Source organism: Rattus norvegicus, chromosome 1 (assembly GCF_036323735.1).
Source record: "Rattus norvegicus strain BN/NHsdMcwi chromosome 1, GRCr8, whole genome shotgun sequence".
Classification (NCBI taxonomy): domain Eukaryota; kingdom Metazoa; phylum Chordata; class Mammalia; order Rodentia; family Muridae; genus Rattus; species Rattus norvegicus.
The window spans coordinates 187,066,949-187,084,459 of NC_086019.1; the positions used below are offsets into that span (position 1 = coordinate 187,066,949).

Below are 17,511 nucleotides of genomic sequence, written 5' to 3' on the forward strand. Positions count from 1 at the left end.
GCTACAGAGTATTAAAGTATCTTAGGCCAAGGCAAATAACTCAGTGGTTAGCAACGTTGCATGTTTGGAGCGCAGTGCTACAGTACTTGCCTAACAGCTAGGGTTCAATCCCCAGCATAGTCATTTAAAAAGTTGAATTTCATTTAAGGTTACTTATAAAATAAAAGCGCTTTACAGTCCATAACATAGACAAAGAGAGAACTGCTTTAATACACTAAGATCTTTCATAATTATAGAGAATAGACAGGAACTCTTCCTAAAGAAATCTAGATTATTCACACACACACACACACACACACACACACACACACACACACGCACACACTATAAGTTGAGGGGTAAGGAAATGGCTCACTAGGTAAAGAGCTTACTCATGTTAGGCAAATGGTCTATCACTGGGCTACATCTTTACATCTCCAACCTTTAAAAAAAAAAAAAAACCTTCCCTAAGTTACTCACGCTGACCTTGAACATTCTTGGTTCCTCACAGCCATCTCACAAGTAATTAAGACTTCAGGTCCACTTCACCAGACCTGGCTTCGGTCTCCTTCAGCTAGCAACAGTTCCTTTATTTTCCTCTTGCTACTTAAAATCTTGGCACCCTAAAAGCCACCAGCTCGATCTTGGAAAGCTTAATGTGTGTGGGTTCTTCATGACCATGTTCAGATTGTACATCTTGGGCAGAAGGACATGGAGTGATGCTACGTTTTTTCTCCTTGCATCCTCCCAGGGATGCTACACTCATGCGTGCTGGCCTCAGTGATGCTAACTTTGATCAGTTCATTGAGATGAAATCCCCCTCCCGCCTTTAGTTTATAAGCAATTTGTGGGAGGTATTTTAAAATTATGTAAACACCCTGTTTCTCATCAGAGTCTTTTGAAACAGCTTTATTGATTCACATATTTAAAACGCGCAATTTGATGAGTTTTGACATCTGCCTACAGCTGTGAAACCATCGCTACAATCAAGATAGCAAACATATCTGTCGTCTCCCAACATTTCCCCTGTTCTTGTCATCCTTCCCTCTCGTCTTTCCCCTGACTCTTCCTGTCTTCAGGCATCCATTGACAGCTTTTCTATCACTAAGAAATAGCTTATATTTTCTGGAACTTTATACGTTGAATCATCCGGTCTCTGTCATCTTCCTCAGGCCCTGCCACGTTCCCTTTCTATCAGTATGATAAACCCTGAAATTCCTCCATGCTGTGCCTGTCAACAGCCCACCTCTTTGCCGATGCCTACCGTCCTTTGATATGTAGAAATCACATTTTCTGTACCTTGATTGGATTTAGTTGGATGATTCATTCATTTTTTTTCTACTTTGTAAAAGGCAAAAATTTATTTCTCGTAGTTCTGGATCTTGGCAAGTTTAACATCAAAGTGATTGAATGTCTGGCGAGAGTTGCTATATCCTGGAACCAGGAAGCCATTGGAGCATTTTTCATCCTCATTCATTCAGTAAAAAAAAAAACAAAAAAACAAAAAACAAACAAACCAAAAAAAAAAAAAAAAAACCCCAACAGAACAATTCCAGGTTACCATCGATTTGCTGGGAAGTCTCCATGACAGGAACATGGCTATGGTTTTCTCAAACTGGAGGGGTGGGGTGGGGTGGGGGTGGGAAATGGGGGGATTACACTGTATCTTCAAATATTTCATCTGTTCCTTTGTCCCTGAATCTCCTCCCAACCACACATGTGACGTTCTTCTGCACCCAGTGCACCGGGGATCTTCTCTACTGTATATTTTAAATTTCTTGTTACACTTACCTATTTACATATGCATTGTGAGTGAGACTGTGTGCTCCATCCCTACCCGCCATGTGCCATAGTACATATGTGGAAGTCTAAGGACAACTTTCAACTGACAGTCCTTGCCTTCTACTCTGAGGTCCCAGAGACCAAACCTGAGGTGTCAGGCTCTGTCTAATTATTAATAAAAATGTTTTTATTAATCTATTTATTTGCTTGGGGGGACGATGACACATGTCTCAGTACTCCTGTGGAGGTCAGAGGATAATCACCTGTGGCTGGGAGGTTGAGCTCAGGTCATCAGGTTTAGTGACAAGTGCGTTTATCTGCTGGGCCATCTTGCTGGTTCTATGTTATGATTTTTCCCTGGGCCAATGAGTATATTCTTCCCTGATTACCCACAGTCTCTGTGAAGCCATATTATTCTTTGTTCTACACCTGAGTGGTTTTTAATCCCCGGTCTCAAGTAGTGTCATGACACACATGTGTTACTTGGTTTTCAACAGGACCCTTACAGGCTCGGTGAGGTGTCTGTCTAACTCTCTCTTATCTGATACTCTAGTCCAGCAGTTCTCAACCTGTGGGTCATGACCTTGAGAGGAGTCAAACAACCCTTCCACAGGGTCCCTAAGACCCTTGAGGAACACAGAGGTTTACATTATGATTCATAACAGTAGCAATATTACCAATATGAAGTAGCAACGAAGATGATTTTTATGGTCGGGGTCACCACAACATGAGGAACTGTGTTATACTGTCGAGACATTAGGAAGGTTGAGAGCCACTGCTCTAACCTGGACTCTGGACTCAGAGGCCATTCTGGTTTGTTTGTTTTTTAACTTGCTTTGGGAGAGAAGGGAAATATTATAGTTAATCCATCTTGGTTGGAATCATCAGACTTTCAATGAATGAATAGATTTTATGAATATATTTATCTATATGTAGACACATAATTCCCATTATGTTGCTATAAGCCCTTACAAGGATAGTGCATTTTAATGTTTAAATTACCTCCAACCTTGGTCAGAAGGCATAAGCATCATTAATATAAAATACTTAACGTGGGCATTTCTGGGCTGAAACCTGTAGACTGGGAACAGAGGAGGGTGGCCCGGATGACAAGACAAGGGGTGTTATTGGAGAAAGAAGGGAGAAATAACTGATTCCTTTGGCTGTAACTAGGACCTAGTCAAAAGAGGGGGTACCTATTTGATCCTCACTAAAGCCGCGAAGATGCCTGGTGGGTCTGGTGGCAAGCTAGGGCGCTATTGAAAGAATTCTGTTGCATTTGTAACAGAAATCAGTAGTTGAAGAGACCAAGACTGAGGGAAGTCTAGAGGAATCCTGTTCCTTCCAGAGGTCCTGATGGTGACAGACAGTTGCCTGGCAGAAGGATGATGTTCCTTAGCACACATTCAGGAAATGCCAGAGGAGGTGTGTGTGTGTGTGTGTGTGTGTGTGTGTGTGTGTGTGTGTGTGTGTGTGACATTTGTTATTCTTTAGTCTACAGACACCTTCTGTTCAGTGTTTAGGCCTCTTGAGCACTAGCTGGGGATTGGCGATATAGCCAACACAAGGGGGAATGAACGCTCTCCTGTCTGAGACTGGACATGTCAGTGGTGGCTGGATAAAGTAAATTGACTTGTGAAAACTTGTGAGACTCCAATCCTGAATGCTCCAGGAGTCCTTTGCTCTCGCTCCAGTAACAGGGAACTAGAATGATGGCAAATGACTATCCGGACTCGATTCATCTGTATCCTGATGAGAATCAGAGAATCTCAGGGAAGGTTTGCAAAGGAGGCGGGATTTGAACTCCACTCTGAAATAGAATTCATTAGGTAGGCACAATGGGGAGGAAAGGTTTTCCATTTACACGGAACAGCACGTTCAAGTCACAGAGCTACTGCAAGACACAAGGGATTGGCTGTAGTTCAATGTCCCAGGATAATAGAATAGGGATTCTGAGATACGGGGCAGGGTAGACTGCCATAGGCCTTTGATATTGTGTGAGGCGTTTCAGATGGCGTTCTATAGACTGCAACTACTCAAGAATTGTTAGCCTTCGAGTCATTCAAGAGCATTTAGTGGCAGTGGGAGCTCATTAGATTTACTCGCTAGAAAAACCACTTTGGCAGTGACGTGTATATTTAGAAGGAGTAGCTAGGCAGAGACGGGAAGGTATTTTGTTCATTAACAAGCATCACCAGGCATTCTGCTACATGTGGAGATGGAGGAATATGGCAGGCAGGTGCCTTGCTCTCTCAACTTTTCAAAGATTCAGGAGATGCAGAGAATAAATAGACGGCAGTGATGTTTCATTACAAATGTGGTGAATGCTATGGGAAGTCCAGAATAGCTCAGAGTATGTGATTGGAAGCATCAAAGTCAGTAAAGGGACGTGAAGAGATAAAGAGAAGCTTGGTCTCCTGATCAGGAAGTCAGGAACCCTTTAGAGAATGAAGACTGAGCGCCTGAGGCAAGGTGAGCCAGGGAGGAGAAATAAAGTCAGGATCACAGCTACCATCAGGATGGAGAGAAGGAAGGAGGGAGGGAGGGAGGGAGGGAGGGAGGGAGGGAGGGAGGGAGGGTTGATAAAGATATTACACTTGGAGTCCAGAGCCCTCAATGCCTTTGTATTATTTTAAGATGGACAGTAAGATGATGATGATGATGATGATGATGATGATGATGATGGTGATGATGATGGTGGTGGTGGTGGTGGTGATGGTGATGATGATGATGGTGGTGATGATGGTGATGGTGGTGGTGGTGGTGATGATGGTGATGATGATGATGACGATGATGGTGATGATGATGGTGGTGGTGATGATGATGATGGTGATGGTGGTGATGATGGTGATGATGATGATGGTGATGATGATGGTGATGGTGGTGGTAGTGATGGTGGTGTTTTTATTTAAAGTAAGAGCATCCAGGCTGCTGTATGGAAATTGTCCCAACACACTACCATGTGAGCATGCACACTGCTAGAAGGAGAGAAATCATGACCCTTCACCCACTTGGGAATGCAAGTGGGCACAGATTATTTTAGTAACATTCCCTTGTTTTTCATATCATTAAATACGCTTGTATTCTGGGATGCAGCAATTCTGTTCTGGAGGTATGCTGGTCCGCTTCCTTCTTGCCATAACAAACTTCTGAGGTAATCTACTTAGAATGAGAAAAAGGTTGTTTTGTTTTTGTTTTTCTCCAGTTCCCCATTTTTGGACAGTTTGGCTCATGATCAGGTGACCCCATTGCTTATAAGCTTGGGGTTCAGAGTACACCACTCTAGAAGTGCAAGGTAGCCAAGGAAAAGGAGCATAGGTTTCCAGTCCTTGTCAAGGGCACACCCTCAAAGACTTGAGATGATCTCACTAGGCCCTACTACCTAAAGACTCCATCACCTCCCAGTAATACCATGCAGGGGGAAAAAAGGATGTTTATAACCCAAACTATAGCACTAGGTATTTTCCCAAGAGAACGAAAACATGTACATATTGTTTTCCTGGGGAGGTGTGGATGAACTCATTCTAAATGGAGCATCTACCCCAGACCAAATTGATAGTGTCACTGAAGGCCAACTAACAACCAAGGCATTTACTTACAGCAACATGGGTGAGGAGTTATGGGAATGAGGGTAATTCAAAGGCAGCCTCATCTCTAGAAAGCTCACCACAGCCCGGACCACTCAGGAAAGCTGTGCCCGCCCGGAAGCTCACATAATGACCACATGCAGCCCCTTTGGCTAGAAAGCCTGTTCTCCTCAGCAACTCTTGCTGGCAACCTTGGAGAGGAACATTGTGAATCAGACGCTTCAGCTTTCCCCAAACTTGTAAGTGCTTCCTCCCATCTCCAGAAGGTAATGTTTCAGGTCAAGGAAATTGCCCCATAATTGTCCACTGAACAGTAATAATAGCCCCTTTCCCAACTAAAAACAATAACTGATCAATGGGAAGTTGGGCAAACAAATTGTGGTATATCTATTCAATGAAATATTAGCTATAAAAGAAACATATTTTGTGCATGCTACATGAAATGAATCTTAGACGTCAGACAGAAAAAGAGTATATACTGTGTGAATCCATTTGTATGAGCTTCTGTAATGAGTGTACTGATTCATGGTGATATAAAACTAGGCTTTTTTGGTGCCCAGCGAACATATGGGAGAGGACTGTAGAAAGAGACTGAGAAGAGGCACAAGGGAGTTTTCCTGAGAACTCTTTTATATTGATTGTGGTTGTGGCTACTACATGAGTATATCTGTCATAATGCATGAAGCTTTCACTATAGATGGGGGCGGGGGTGGTGGTCATGTTTTGTGTAAAGTATGGCACCATAAGGAAAAAGAGGAAAAAGAGGAGCTGGGGGAAGGGACCCTAGGACTTTCTAAGTATGTTGGGGAGTATCAGTGAGAGAAGAAAGGAAGAAAAACCTAAGAAGACATTTCCAAAATAAAATGCCTTGCATCACATTGAGAGACGGGAGGAAAAGTTAAAACTATTCCTCAGTTCTCCAGTTGGAATAGCTTAGGGACTGGTCCTGTTACTACTGACCTGCCATTTGTCTCCATGACAACATACTTTTTCTGCCAACCCCGTCCAATATTGATGATTTCATCAATGTAGTATCGGACTTCCTTGAGGTGTACTCCTCGGCTCTTTTAGGATAGCATAGAAATGTTCATTAATGAAACATCCAGCTGGGATCCAGGTCTTCAGCTTTAATCAGCTGCACACAGAAATCATTTAGGACCACATTGCACTTGTGCTGGATGTCTACAGACTTTTAGTCATTATTTCCTTAGTAATACAGTTTGGTAACACTTTGTAGACATTTATCTCAGCACTCAGGAAGCAGAGGCAGGAGAGGATCTTGGTGAGTTGGAGGTCAGCCTTGTCTTCACAGAGAGTTCACAGATGTAGTGAGACCCTTTCTAAAAACAAAAGCAAAACCCAAGCTATTTGAGTGTGACAGCTATTTCTGGTTGTCAACTTGACGGCCTGTGGAATGAACTGCAGTCCAGCAATGGAGGGCACACCTGTGATCCAGACCTTGAGGCTGGAAGACACAGGCTTCTGACCCGGATCGTAACATGGAGATCTTGAAGCATAGTGGCCATGAAAATCTTAAGCTCAGGCAAGGTAGTACAGACTTAAATTTCAGGAGACTGAGGCAAGCAGATCTCTGGGTTCAAGATCAGCCTGGGACAAAGCAAGTTCCAGATCCAGGTGTAGTGGTATGCCCCTTTAATCTGGGCCACACCTTCTGCTGGAGGCCTGCGTAAGGATAATTGAAGGTGGAAGGCTCTCTCTTCACCTGCTTGCATTTAATTGCCAGCAGATCTGTTGAAGCCTACCTCCTCGGGATTCCAGCTTACACAGAAGACCAGCTGGAACAACTAGCCTCGTGGACTGAGCAGCCTACTAGACTCATAGTCTACTAGACTTTTGGATTTCCCATTCACAGCTGCCCATCATTGGGTTAGTCAGACTACAGACTTTAAGCCATTACAATAAATCCCATTAATATATAGAACCATTGCATAAATTCTGTGACTCTAGAGAACCCTGACTAATACAACGAGTGAATTTATTTTCTGTTTGCTCAGAGCTTGACTTAGAATCGTTCTCTATTCTAGAACAATAGTCTGGGCAAAAACTAACTATTGTTAGTTAGTTAGTTAACAATAGTTAGTTTTTGCGGTATAATTGACTTGACTCTGGTATGCCAGACTCTGTGTGGAACATAGACTCCTATATGCAGTCTTCTGAGCATTTATATTCTGAACGGCATTGTTACTATCTCCTTTATAGTATGTGTGTGTGTGTGTGTGTGTGTGTGTGTGCTTGTGTGTGTGTGTGTGTGTATGTATGTGTGTGTACATATATATTTGAAATGATTATATTTGGTAGATTAATTATATATAGTGGATTATATTATCAGTAATCACCATTTTGGGATGGCAAGGGGTTGTATAAATATACAAATGCACGCGCGTGAGCGCACGCACACACACACACACACACTCTTAATCACTTATTACATGATTTTGGGGAAAATTAATCACACCTTTTGGCACAGGGGCTGGGTAATACCCTACCTCAGTGGGAGGTACAAAGACAACAATTAGTGTCTAATTAATATTTGTATAAAGTACTTAGAACAGTTTAGAATAGTATACAATAAGTACTAAAGAAATTTTAATTAAATGAAGTAAATACACTCTTTCCAGGAAAGTGTCTACAAGTACATGTGTCCAAGTTCTTTCTATTTATTAATGTGGAGACATTCTAAAGTTTAAAAATAAAAGTTGGGGATATAGCTCAGGGGCATAGTGCTACTTAGCATCTATTTTTACTATATTCAGCATTGCAAAAATTATGTGTGTGAGTGTTTTTCCAGTGTATATGTTTGTGTACCACACACTCGCCTGGTGTCTAAGCAGGCCAGAAGGCATTGACTATCCTGGGACTGGAGTTATAGAGTAAACCACCATGTGGGTGTAGGGAACTGAACTCAGGTTCTCTGGAAGAGCAGCCAGTGTTTTTATAACTATAGAGCTCTTCGTTCCAGCCCCAATTGTGCTTTTTGATAAAGAGGAAAAATCCTTACCTTCCAAAATTATAATTTGTGAATTAGTCTAGTCACTTAACCTTCTTGGTAAGGCAAGGGAGAGAGAATGGAGAAGATGGGTGTTGAGGTAATCACAGGAACTGACAGAAACAAAGGCGACGGGAAGGTCCTATCTTAGCTTGTCTTCTATTGTGATGAACACTATATTGACGAGCAGCTTGGGGAGGAGAGTTTATCAGCTTATGGTTTATAGTCCGCCATACAGGGAAATCAGAGCAGGAATTCCAGGAAGAACCTAGAGGCAGAAACTAAAGCAGAGACATAGAGGAGTATGCTATTTACTGGCTTGCTCACCATGACTTGTAGCATGCTTTCTCATACAACCTGGGATAGCCTGCCCAGGGTTGGTACTACCCCCAATGAGCTGGGGCCTTCCACATCAATTACTAATCAAGAAAATGCCTATAATGTTATCTATAGGCAATTCTATGGGGGCATTTTCTCTATTGGAGTTCCTTTTCCCAGATGACTCCAGTTTGTATCAATTTAACAAAGAACCTAACTGGGATTTGGCCTATTTAAAATTGAAGGGCTCTTCTCTCTCTCTCTCTCTTTCTCTCTCTGCCTTTCTGTGTGTGTATATGTAGAGATAGATAGATAGATAGATAGATAGATAGATAGATAGATAGATTGATATTGTAGAGCACTAGCACCCAGGAGACAGAAGCAGGCAGATTTCTGTGTTTGAGTCCAGTCTGGCCTACATAGAGAGTTCTAGGCTAGCCAAGACTATAGAGTAGACCCCATCTCAAAAACAAAAACAAAAACATTAAAATGTAAAAATTACTAGCATTTATTTAGTATTCTTCATTTTACAACTTGTAATTTTTTTCCAAAAAATGTTTATAGGTTCATAAAATTAAGAACATTAAAAGAAGAAAAATGCGAAACAGAAGTTAACACGTTGGTTAATTCCTTTCTGGGCATTCATCCATTCATTAACTTATTTACCACAACACACCTCTCAGAGCAGAGCCAGACAATCACAGAGCTTGTTTCATAGGAGAGACTGGAGCAGGTTTAAACCAGTTAAAGGACTTAGAATAGAAAAGAGCAAAAGGAAGTAGTCTGCCGAGTGAGTTTGAGAAAGTAAAGGGGAGTAGATTTTAGGTAGAGAAGAAATTTTTTGCAGATTATATGCAGATTTATGCAGATATTATATTTATGCATTGAATATTTACACACCCATGTGCATTATAATAACTATGTCTTAATGTATTATATTGCTGCATCAACCTTTAGGTATGTATCTTACTGTTTTCTTTCAGGTATGTGTCTACACTGTAATTTTAGAAAGTAGTTGTAATAATTGTATTTTCACATATTATATTGCTGTATCTTATCTCCATGTGGATTTACATATTTTATCTACAGAGATGTATCTTACAGTGTCCACAAATATAAGCATGTTTGGGTGTTCACATGTTTTTCTGAGAACTAGTATGGCATCTGCATTTTCATCCTTTTATTGTAACCAACACCCCAGGCACCGCAAGTAGTTGCGTTGAATGCCACCTCATAACGTTGGACTTGGTAGCTGGTTGCAGTTAGTTTTTCAATCTTTTTAGTGCTTCGAGTTAATATCTCGATTGTGAAGTTCTTAAAAGTGATACCCCAAACGGTTATTTCTTGAGCAGAAATTCGTGCAAGTGGAATTGCTGAGTCAAGGGTGTGTAAAATTTTGAGGCACAAAATCGTTTCGAAGCCTCTGGTATTCATTCTTCACCTGAGAAGAGGCACAAATAGAGAGGTTAAATAATCTGGCTGAAGGTCAAAAGTAATTAGATGTGGGTGAATTTAAAAAACGGCGCGGGCTAGTCTGGCCGCGGCAGGGGTGGAATTTGCGGTTTGCTGGATTTTTTTTTTTTTTTTTTTTTTTAAGGAGTGTTTCTGTAAGGGAGGGGCCGGGCAGAGGGGAAGGAAACTTGTGTCGCAGTAAAGGAGGAGGAGGGGATGGTCGGAGTCAAGCCCGAGATAGCTTCGGCGAGAAAGGCTGCGCCCCGCTCTTGCCAGGCCCCAAAGCCGCTCGTGGGGAATCTCGGAGTTCCCCGGCAGCTCCGGCAAGGTCCCGGCCGCGTCAGACAGTTGCCAAGTGCCTGCCTTGTCCAGTAGGCCTAGTTGCTAGGGCCTCCATCTTGGGGGCCCCCGGGGCCACGGCGCCCCCGGAAGGGGTTGCGAGTGGGGCATTCACTTCCGGTCTGGGGCCTGCGGCGGCAGCGGTGGCGGCGGCGGCGGCGGCAGCGGGACGGTGTAGAAAATGGCGCTGGTGCAGCGGCTCGGGCCTGTCCCCGCGGCGCTGCGGAGGGCTTGAGGCTCGCGAGCCTCGTTCCCCGCGCCCCACGCGCTAGTGCACTTTACACACATGAGGTGAGAGGACCGGAGGGGAGGCTCACTCGGGGCCAGGAGCCAGCCTACAGCGCTGCCGCAGGACCCTTCGGGCTGATGGGCGGCGGCGCGGGGCAGTCCCCGAGGGCGCGGGCCTGGGCGGGAGTCACGGGCGGTCCGGGAAGCTTCGGTACCGCGCGGGTTACAGCTCTGGGCTCCGCCGCCCTGGGCTCGGCGGCCCGCAGCGCTGCAGCCCGCAGCCCCGCCCCTCCCCCACCGCGCGGGCGCTCTGCCGCAGCAGCTCCGTTTTCACGCGCATCCCCTCCCCCCGTTTTTTTTTTTTGTTTGTTTTTGTTTGCTATTTCAGAGAGTTGGAAGCTAAAGCTACCAAAGACGTAGAGAGAAATCTTAGCAGGTAAGATGGGCGAGCCTTCAGTCTCCCGCCCCTTTATAATCGCGTGTTTCCACTCTGCTTCGCTCTTCCTGGGTTTACGGACCCCCCCACCTCCACTCCCACCCCATCCCCATCCCCACCCCCCAACCCCGTGTCATTTGCTTTCGCACTCAGGGAACAGACATTCCGGAGAAACGGCCTCAGGGAATATTGCATGGGGGGGGGCATTGCAGGGAGACGCGTAATTACGAGTGTGTTCGTTCTTAAAAAGAAAAGCAAAAGGCAGTTCTTGTAAACTTAGTTAAAGCATTCTCACCCTTTTAGAATTTAATTAGGGGACTTGTGCATTAATTACTATTGTAAATGGTTGCAGGCATTGTGTGACTCATGATTGAGGCGGCCCTTATGGCGGGCTGTCAAACTGTTTTGGCTTCCCCGTTATTACTTTGTAGCTAAATTGTTGCCTTTATAAAAAGATACTATGTGTTCGCATTTTTTTCTTCCCTGTCTCTGCACATTGTAGTCAGGCGGATTCTGTTGCTTTGGAAACAGTTTTGTCCTTGAACTTCATGAAGTATAAACTGCGTTTTGTTTTCCTTTGAAACTACATTTTAGTCTATGTTCAGTGTGTGCTCTTTTTATCAGCTGGGAAAGTAATTAACAATTGTTCCCAGTAAGTGATTATCACTTCTGTTGGGCCTGAGTGCTTTTGCACTGGTAACTTAAGCATCAAATACTACCTCAAAAGAGAAGTGGGTTTTTTGTTTGGTTGATTTTTTGTTGTTGTTGTTGTTGTTTGTTTGTCCTCTACTCCCAAATAATGTGTTTCTGGAAGACGTTTAGTTTTATTGAGCCGTAATTACTTCAATATCATTGAATTGTACTGTACTTGTTTTCAGATCCACATTTAAAACAGACTTTTCCTTTCCTATTTGCTTTTTTCTGTTGCATCATATTTGGACACTCAGAAACTTTGAGATTAATACATAAAACTTCATTTGTTTTAGGTCTTAATGTGGCTTACATTTGCTTATTGGAAGTTCTAAGTTTATGTTGGGGTTATTAGCACACTTGTAATTGTACAAGTATTTTTCACCATGTAGAATTGTTTCAAATTTCTGGCTTTTGATTTTATAAATGTTAATCTGTTGGGGTGACTGTTCAAGAATCTGTTCTCTTGGCAAAGAAACAGTATTAGCTTACTCAGTAAGGGGTTTTCTGAAACTAAATAATTTTGGAATCATTTAAAGGGACTTTAAGAGCTGATATCAGTGGCTAAATGTCAGCTGGATGTTTAAACAAGTTATGTTGTGAAAAGCAGGAAAGAAAGAATAAGATACATAACTGAACAAAGTAGATTGCATTATTGAGATGTAATTTTAGTAATAGTGTAGGTTTTAGATATTTTTCTTGTTTCAGTTTTTTTTTTTGGGGGGGGGGACTAGGCCGCTGCACAGGTCTTGTTTCTGTGAGGGTACCTAGAATTTAGGTAAACATTGTAACACAAGCATGATTTTCCACTTCATTATGATTGGGCAGAATTCTTCTCTTGGCCTTGTTTGAATTCCAGCTCTGCCACTTAAAATGACCTTGACTCTTGGCAGGTCACTTAGCCTCTGTCTAATCTATGAAATAAGAGGCTGGGGCCATCTTAATTACAAAGGTCTGTTAGACCCCCTTGGGTTACATAAAAAGAGATCAAATGCTGTCAGTGTCCACAGAAGGCGTGTACAATCAGGTGGAGAAGCTATGATATGTACTTAAATAACGGTGATACAAGGTAGGTGATGTAAGGGTCAAAAGGCTATGACATTCTATTCTCCTGCTTGAGGCACTTCATAAGATCATTAGATATGAAAAAGAAAAATGTTTATATTTTAAGGCAGAGCATCCAGTGAGATGGGACCAGTTCTTTTTGTTTAAGGTTAAGGTGCTTTGAGTAGGGAGAAAGTTGATTAGATTAGATTAAATGGGTGCATGCTTCATTCTTCCCCAGTCAGAAAGTATCACTCTTTACCCATTACTACCCTCCCGCTCCTCAGGAAGTCATGGCTGGTAGTATTCACCCTGGTAAACTCTGAGCATTTTCTGGGAACCAGTAAGGGAAGAATGTTGGTAAACTTAACAACGTTTTTTCATCTGCCTGGTGTACCCATCTAAAGACTTTGTATACCTCCTTAGCCTTGAGTGTCTGGGGGAATTAGGTGTTCTAAATTCTTCTGCTTTGCATATAAGAGGTTTGAGGTATATACAGAGGTTAAAGGAACTACGGGAGGTCCTACCACTAGTAATTTCAGGAGCCATCAGCCTTCATGCTGTGGTTAAACTCTTTACGGAAGGTAAGGTGCTGCACTTTGAAAAACTGCAGAACTTCTTTTAGAAAACAGAACCTACAACTGCATACACTATGTTTATCTTGGAGTTTCTCACCATGGTCATATTTTGGACCAGCTAATTAATTGAGGACTGTCCTTTGCAGTGCAGAATGTCCAGTATCACCAGGAGTATTTCCTACTCATTGTTTGTAATGATCAGAATGTTTGCAGATTCTGATAGGTTCATGGGGGATAATGGAAGGTAGGGATGGGGGACATCATTATTGGAGATCTTGGTTTGGGGTTTGAACATGAAAAGTCCTAAATATGTAAATGATTAATTCATACTAGCATCTTTTGTAGCATGGAAGCCCAGCAAACCCTAGTATGTGTGTCTCTAGCTTAGAAGCTCTGTTTTGTGTGGGCCAGAGTAGGTTTGGCATTCTTCTTTCCTGTGGTAAGTGGCAAGTCCTTACCAAGACAGTGCCAGGTGTCAAGCAAAATGGCACTAGGGATAAATTTAGCTAGCTTTTATTAATTGCTGGCCTTTAGAATTGTCTCACTCTGTCAGTACCATGAACATTCAAAAGAGGGAGCTGTAATGTATAGATGAGGATGACTACCACCATTGGAGTGGAACTAAGGGAGAAAAGACTCAAAACCTAGTAAGCATACAGGAGTGGTGTGTAGTAGAAATAACAAGCAGTTAATCAGACTGTCTTAAGACATGTGGTGTGGAGCCTTTTACTGTAAGGCTGAAAACTTATACATAGTTTTTAGGTGGTCTAAGGAGCCACTGTCTACCTTCTGGTAGAAATCAATGTGATAGGAAACTCTTTAAGGCTGGAAATTATGGCCAGGTGTAATTATTGACAGTAGTTCTCTAGCTGAGAGCTGGTGAGGATTTGCATGAAAGTGGTGGTAGAGGAAAGTTAAGTATGAGTGGATCCTGGGATTTTAAAGTAGGTTAGTTGTGAGAGGAGTTCACATAGCTAGGATTCTCCATTTAGGATAAAGGAGAGATTGACCCAGCCCCAGAGTACAATAGAAGTTTGTATGAGGAGAAACAATATTAGTTAAAATTACCAGTTTAGAGGGGAAACAGAAACCTTCCATTAACTAGTGCAATTTAGTTGATAAAAAACAATTTTTAAAAAATAAAATTTTGTGTGTGTGAGTGTTTTGCCTGCATGGATATCTGTGCACACATCAGTACCTAGTACTAAAAAGGCAGAAGAGGGCATTAGATCCTTTGGAAGTGGTGTTATAGGTTGTTTAAACTGACATGTGGGTACTGGAATTTGAACTAGGATCCTCCAGAAAAGCAGCCAATGCTCTTAACTGCAGACCCATCCCTCTAGTCTCCAACTGTTGTTATTTTTGAAAGTATTTTTGGAGGCTAAAATTACAGAATTATTGGATATTCAGAGCTGGACCTTAATGTAGATATCAGCTGGCATCATTTTTTTCAAATGAGAAAATTCTGATTGAGAGACAGTCTTCAAATGAGAACTGGGATTCCAACAGGCCGCCTTTAATTGTAGTGTTTTCACTACCCATTAGATAAGATATAGCATGTTTCTGCCTTCTTTTTTTTTTTTTTTTTTTTCCGGAGCTGGGGACTGAACCCAGGGCCTTGCGCTTGCTAGGCAATCGCTCTACCACTGAGCTAAATCTGCAACCCCATGTTTCTGCTTTCTTTCCAAAAACAACAGTGATGTCAGTTATTTCATGTGCATTCTATTGATTCCTATAATTTAGGTGTATTGTGTAAGTAGAAGTTGACATAATTTGTGATACTGATCCCAGCCCCCAAACCAACCGTTAAATGCCATTGTATTAAAGATGCTGTAAACCATATAGCATCTAATGTGGCAAACTTGGGTTTGAATCATGAATATCTAGAACAGAGGTAATGTCACAGGAAACCCAGGACAACAGGAGTGGCCGGGGTGCACATCTCTAGATGAGGTTGTCTGTTCTTGCCATCATCCTCATTTTATTAGGCTTTTCTTTATGTTGCTTCCTCTGATGTGGCTTGTAGGCCAGGCTGCTTTCTAGCTTAATTCAGAGATTACATGGCAAGTTAGTTGCTAGAATGAATGAATACAGACTATAAACTTAATTTAAAACTGAGAATACTCTGAAAATTTTGTATATAAACATCATAAAAATAGTTTATAATGTGTTGAATTTTGGCATATCAAATATATCTGAAAGTATAATTTGAAAGACAAAGTCTTTTATAGTTTCATTTTATGACAACCTCAGAAATATTGCCCATACAAAAATGGGGTATGTTACATATATTCCATTCAGTCTGAATAATCTCACTCCAAGACAAGTCCCCTTCTATTTTTCATTTAAGGGCTGGAGAGATGAGTAGGCAGTTAAGAGCTCTTGTTGCTTTTGCAGAGGACCCACGTTCCATTCAAGTGCAATTCTTAGCACCCACATTGGCTGGCTCCCAACCAGTTGTAACTCCAGTTGTGGGGGATTTGATATCCTCTTCTAGACTCCATGGGTACTTGCACTCACACATGCACATACAAACAGAATTGAAAATAAAGTTACAAAAATCTAATCTTGAGCAAAGCATCAAAGCTAACGTAATACTGCATCTCAAGATTATTTTATTTACCATGTTTGTTTTTGCCATGTTTGTTTTGTCATTTATACCCAAACCCCAAATACCAAAGTGTGTTCATACAGTAAAGAGCCTCTGTGCACAACAGTCAATGACAAAACATGGAGTATTTAGCTTCACCCTAAAGTTTGGTCCATATTTACTTATTTTCAATTGTCCTGGTGGGTTTTCTTTTCACCATTCCTTGATCCAAGGTTGCATTAACTGTCTTGTTTCTGAAGCTTCCTCCCTGCCTCATTCATAATAGTGTAATTTTTTGACAAGTTGTTTTACAGACTTCAATTTGCGTTTGTTTGGTTGCTTCTGAATGACTAGATTGAGGTTAAATCTTTGTGGCTAAGGTGTCCCACCAGTAGTGATATGTGTGTTCTGAGCAAATCCCCCCAGGTGTTTTCCTTGACCTGGACTCCAGAGAAGGTCAATTCTCTGAAGAATTATTCAGCACAAGTGATGATGCTGGCCTAGTTAGTGTTCCTTTCATCTTAGGAAATGCTGCATAGTTTAAAATGAAACTCCAAAGTGTTAAATTTACAAAAATTGCAAGTGATTGCTACCTTTTAAAGAGTTATTTGGAAGATAGCTTCCTTTTTGGTGGACATAAAAGTTGTTTTTAACTTTGGTGATGCTCAAATAAACTTGGTAAGAAAATGAAACATTAGTTATGTTTGTAATTTGTATTCTGGTTTTGTTTGTTTTGCTTTTGAGACATTCTAACCAGGAAGCTCAGCTTGATTTGGGATTCTCCTGCCTTAAACTTCCCAGTTCAGAGATTATGGATCTGTGCCACTATGCCTGGTATTTAAGCTAGTTTGGCATTGTTGTCCTAGACAAGTCAATTATGCTGAGTGTACAAGGGACCACAGGTGAAAAGAAGTACTTTGAAACATTGATTATGTGTTTGAACAAAACAAAGCAAAAAGTAAACAAAAAATCCAGAACCTAACAAGATATGGTATTTATCAGTCTTTCAAAGATTTGGTGTGCATTAGAGTGTCTGTCAGAAGAGTTAAACTGAGATTGAAGAGAGTAAAATGTAACTGAGGCAGGCTTTCTTTTAGTCTTAAAAGGAGGTCCAAGAACATAACTATAGTTATGTCTTACTTTAAGCATCTTTTACATCCCCGTTGTTGAGTTGGCTAGGCAGCAGAAATCCTAGCATTTCCTTTCTTGTAACCAGGGAGAAGCATTTTGCATTTCAGCAGTAAGGCAGTAGTGTTAGGTCACAATGACTCAGCTTCCCATTTTAAAGGAATGTTCAAAACAGATTGAGACCTAGTTGAAGAATTTTATACTTTGAACCTTAAAAGATATTTTCTGCAAACAGCAATTGATTGGATTTTGTATAACAACAACCAAGACTGAGCCAGCTCACTTGTTTTGCTGTTCTTCCTAGTGAATCATAGTCTGATAGCATTTACTGGGTAGTGTGCTGCAGTGATCCT

At 41.7% G+C, this 17,511-nt stretch overlaps 1 protein-coding gene across 11 annotated transcripts in view; it reads left to right on the plus strand.

The window, feature by feature from the left end:
• The window catches only part of Tnrc6a (trinucleotide repeat containing adaptor 6A), a 154,308-nt gene that overhangs the window by 74,492 nt on the left and 62,305 nt on the right, over window positions 1–17,511 (plus strand). For 2 of the 11 annotated variants that reach the window (XM_063263199.1, XM_063263213.1), the window contains exons 1-2: window positions 9,167–10,755; window positions 11,081–11,128. The exons of 6 other annotated variants lie outside the window; for them this stretch is intronic. In XM_063263199.1, the coding sequence (XP_063119269.1) occupies window positions 10,751–10,755; window positions 11,081–11,128 (53 nt within the window). In that variant the 5' untranslated portion in view covers window positions 9,167–10,750. 11 annotated transcript variants of the gene reach the window in all.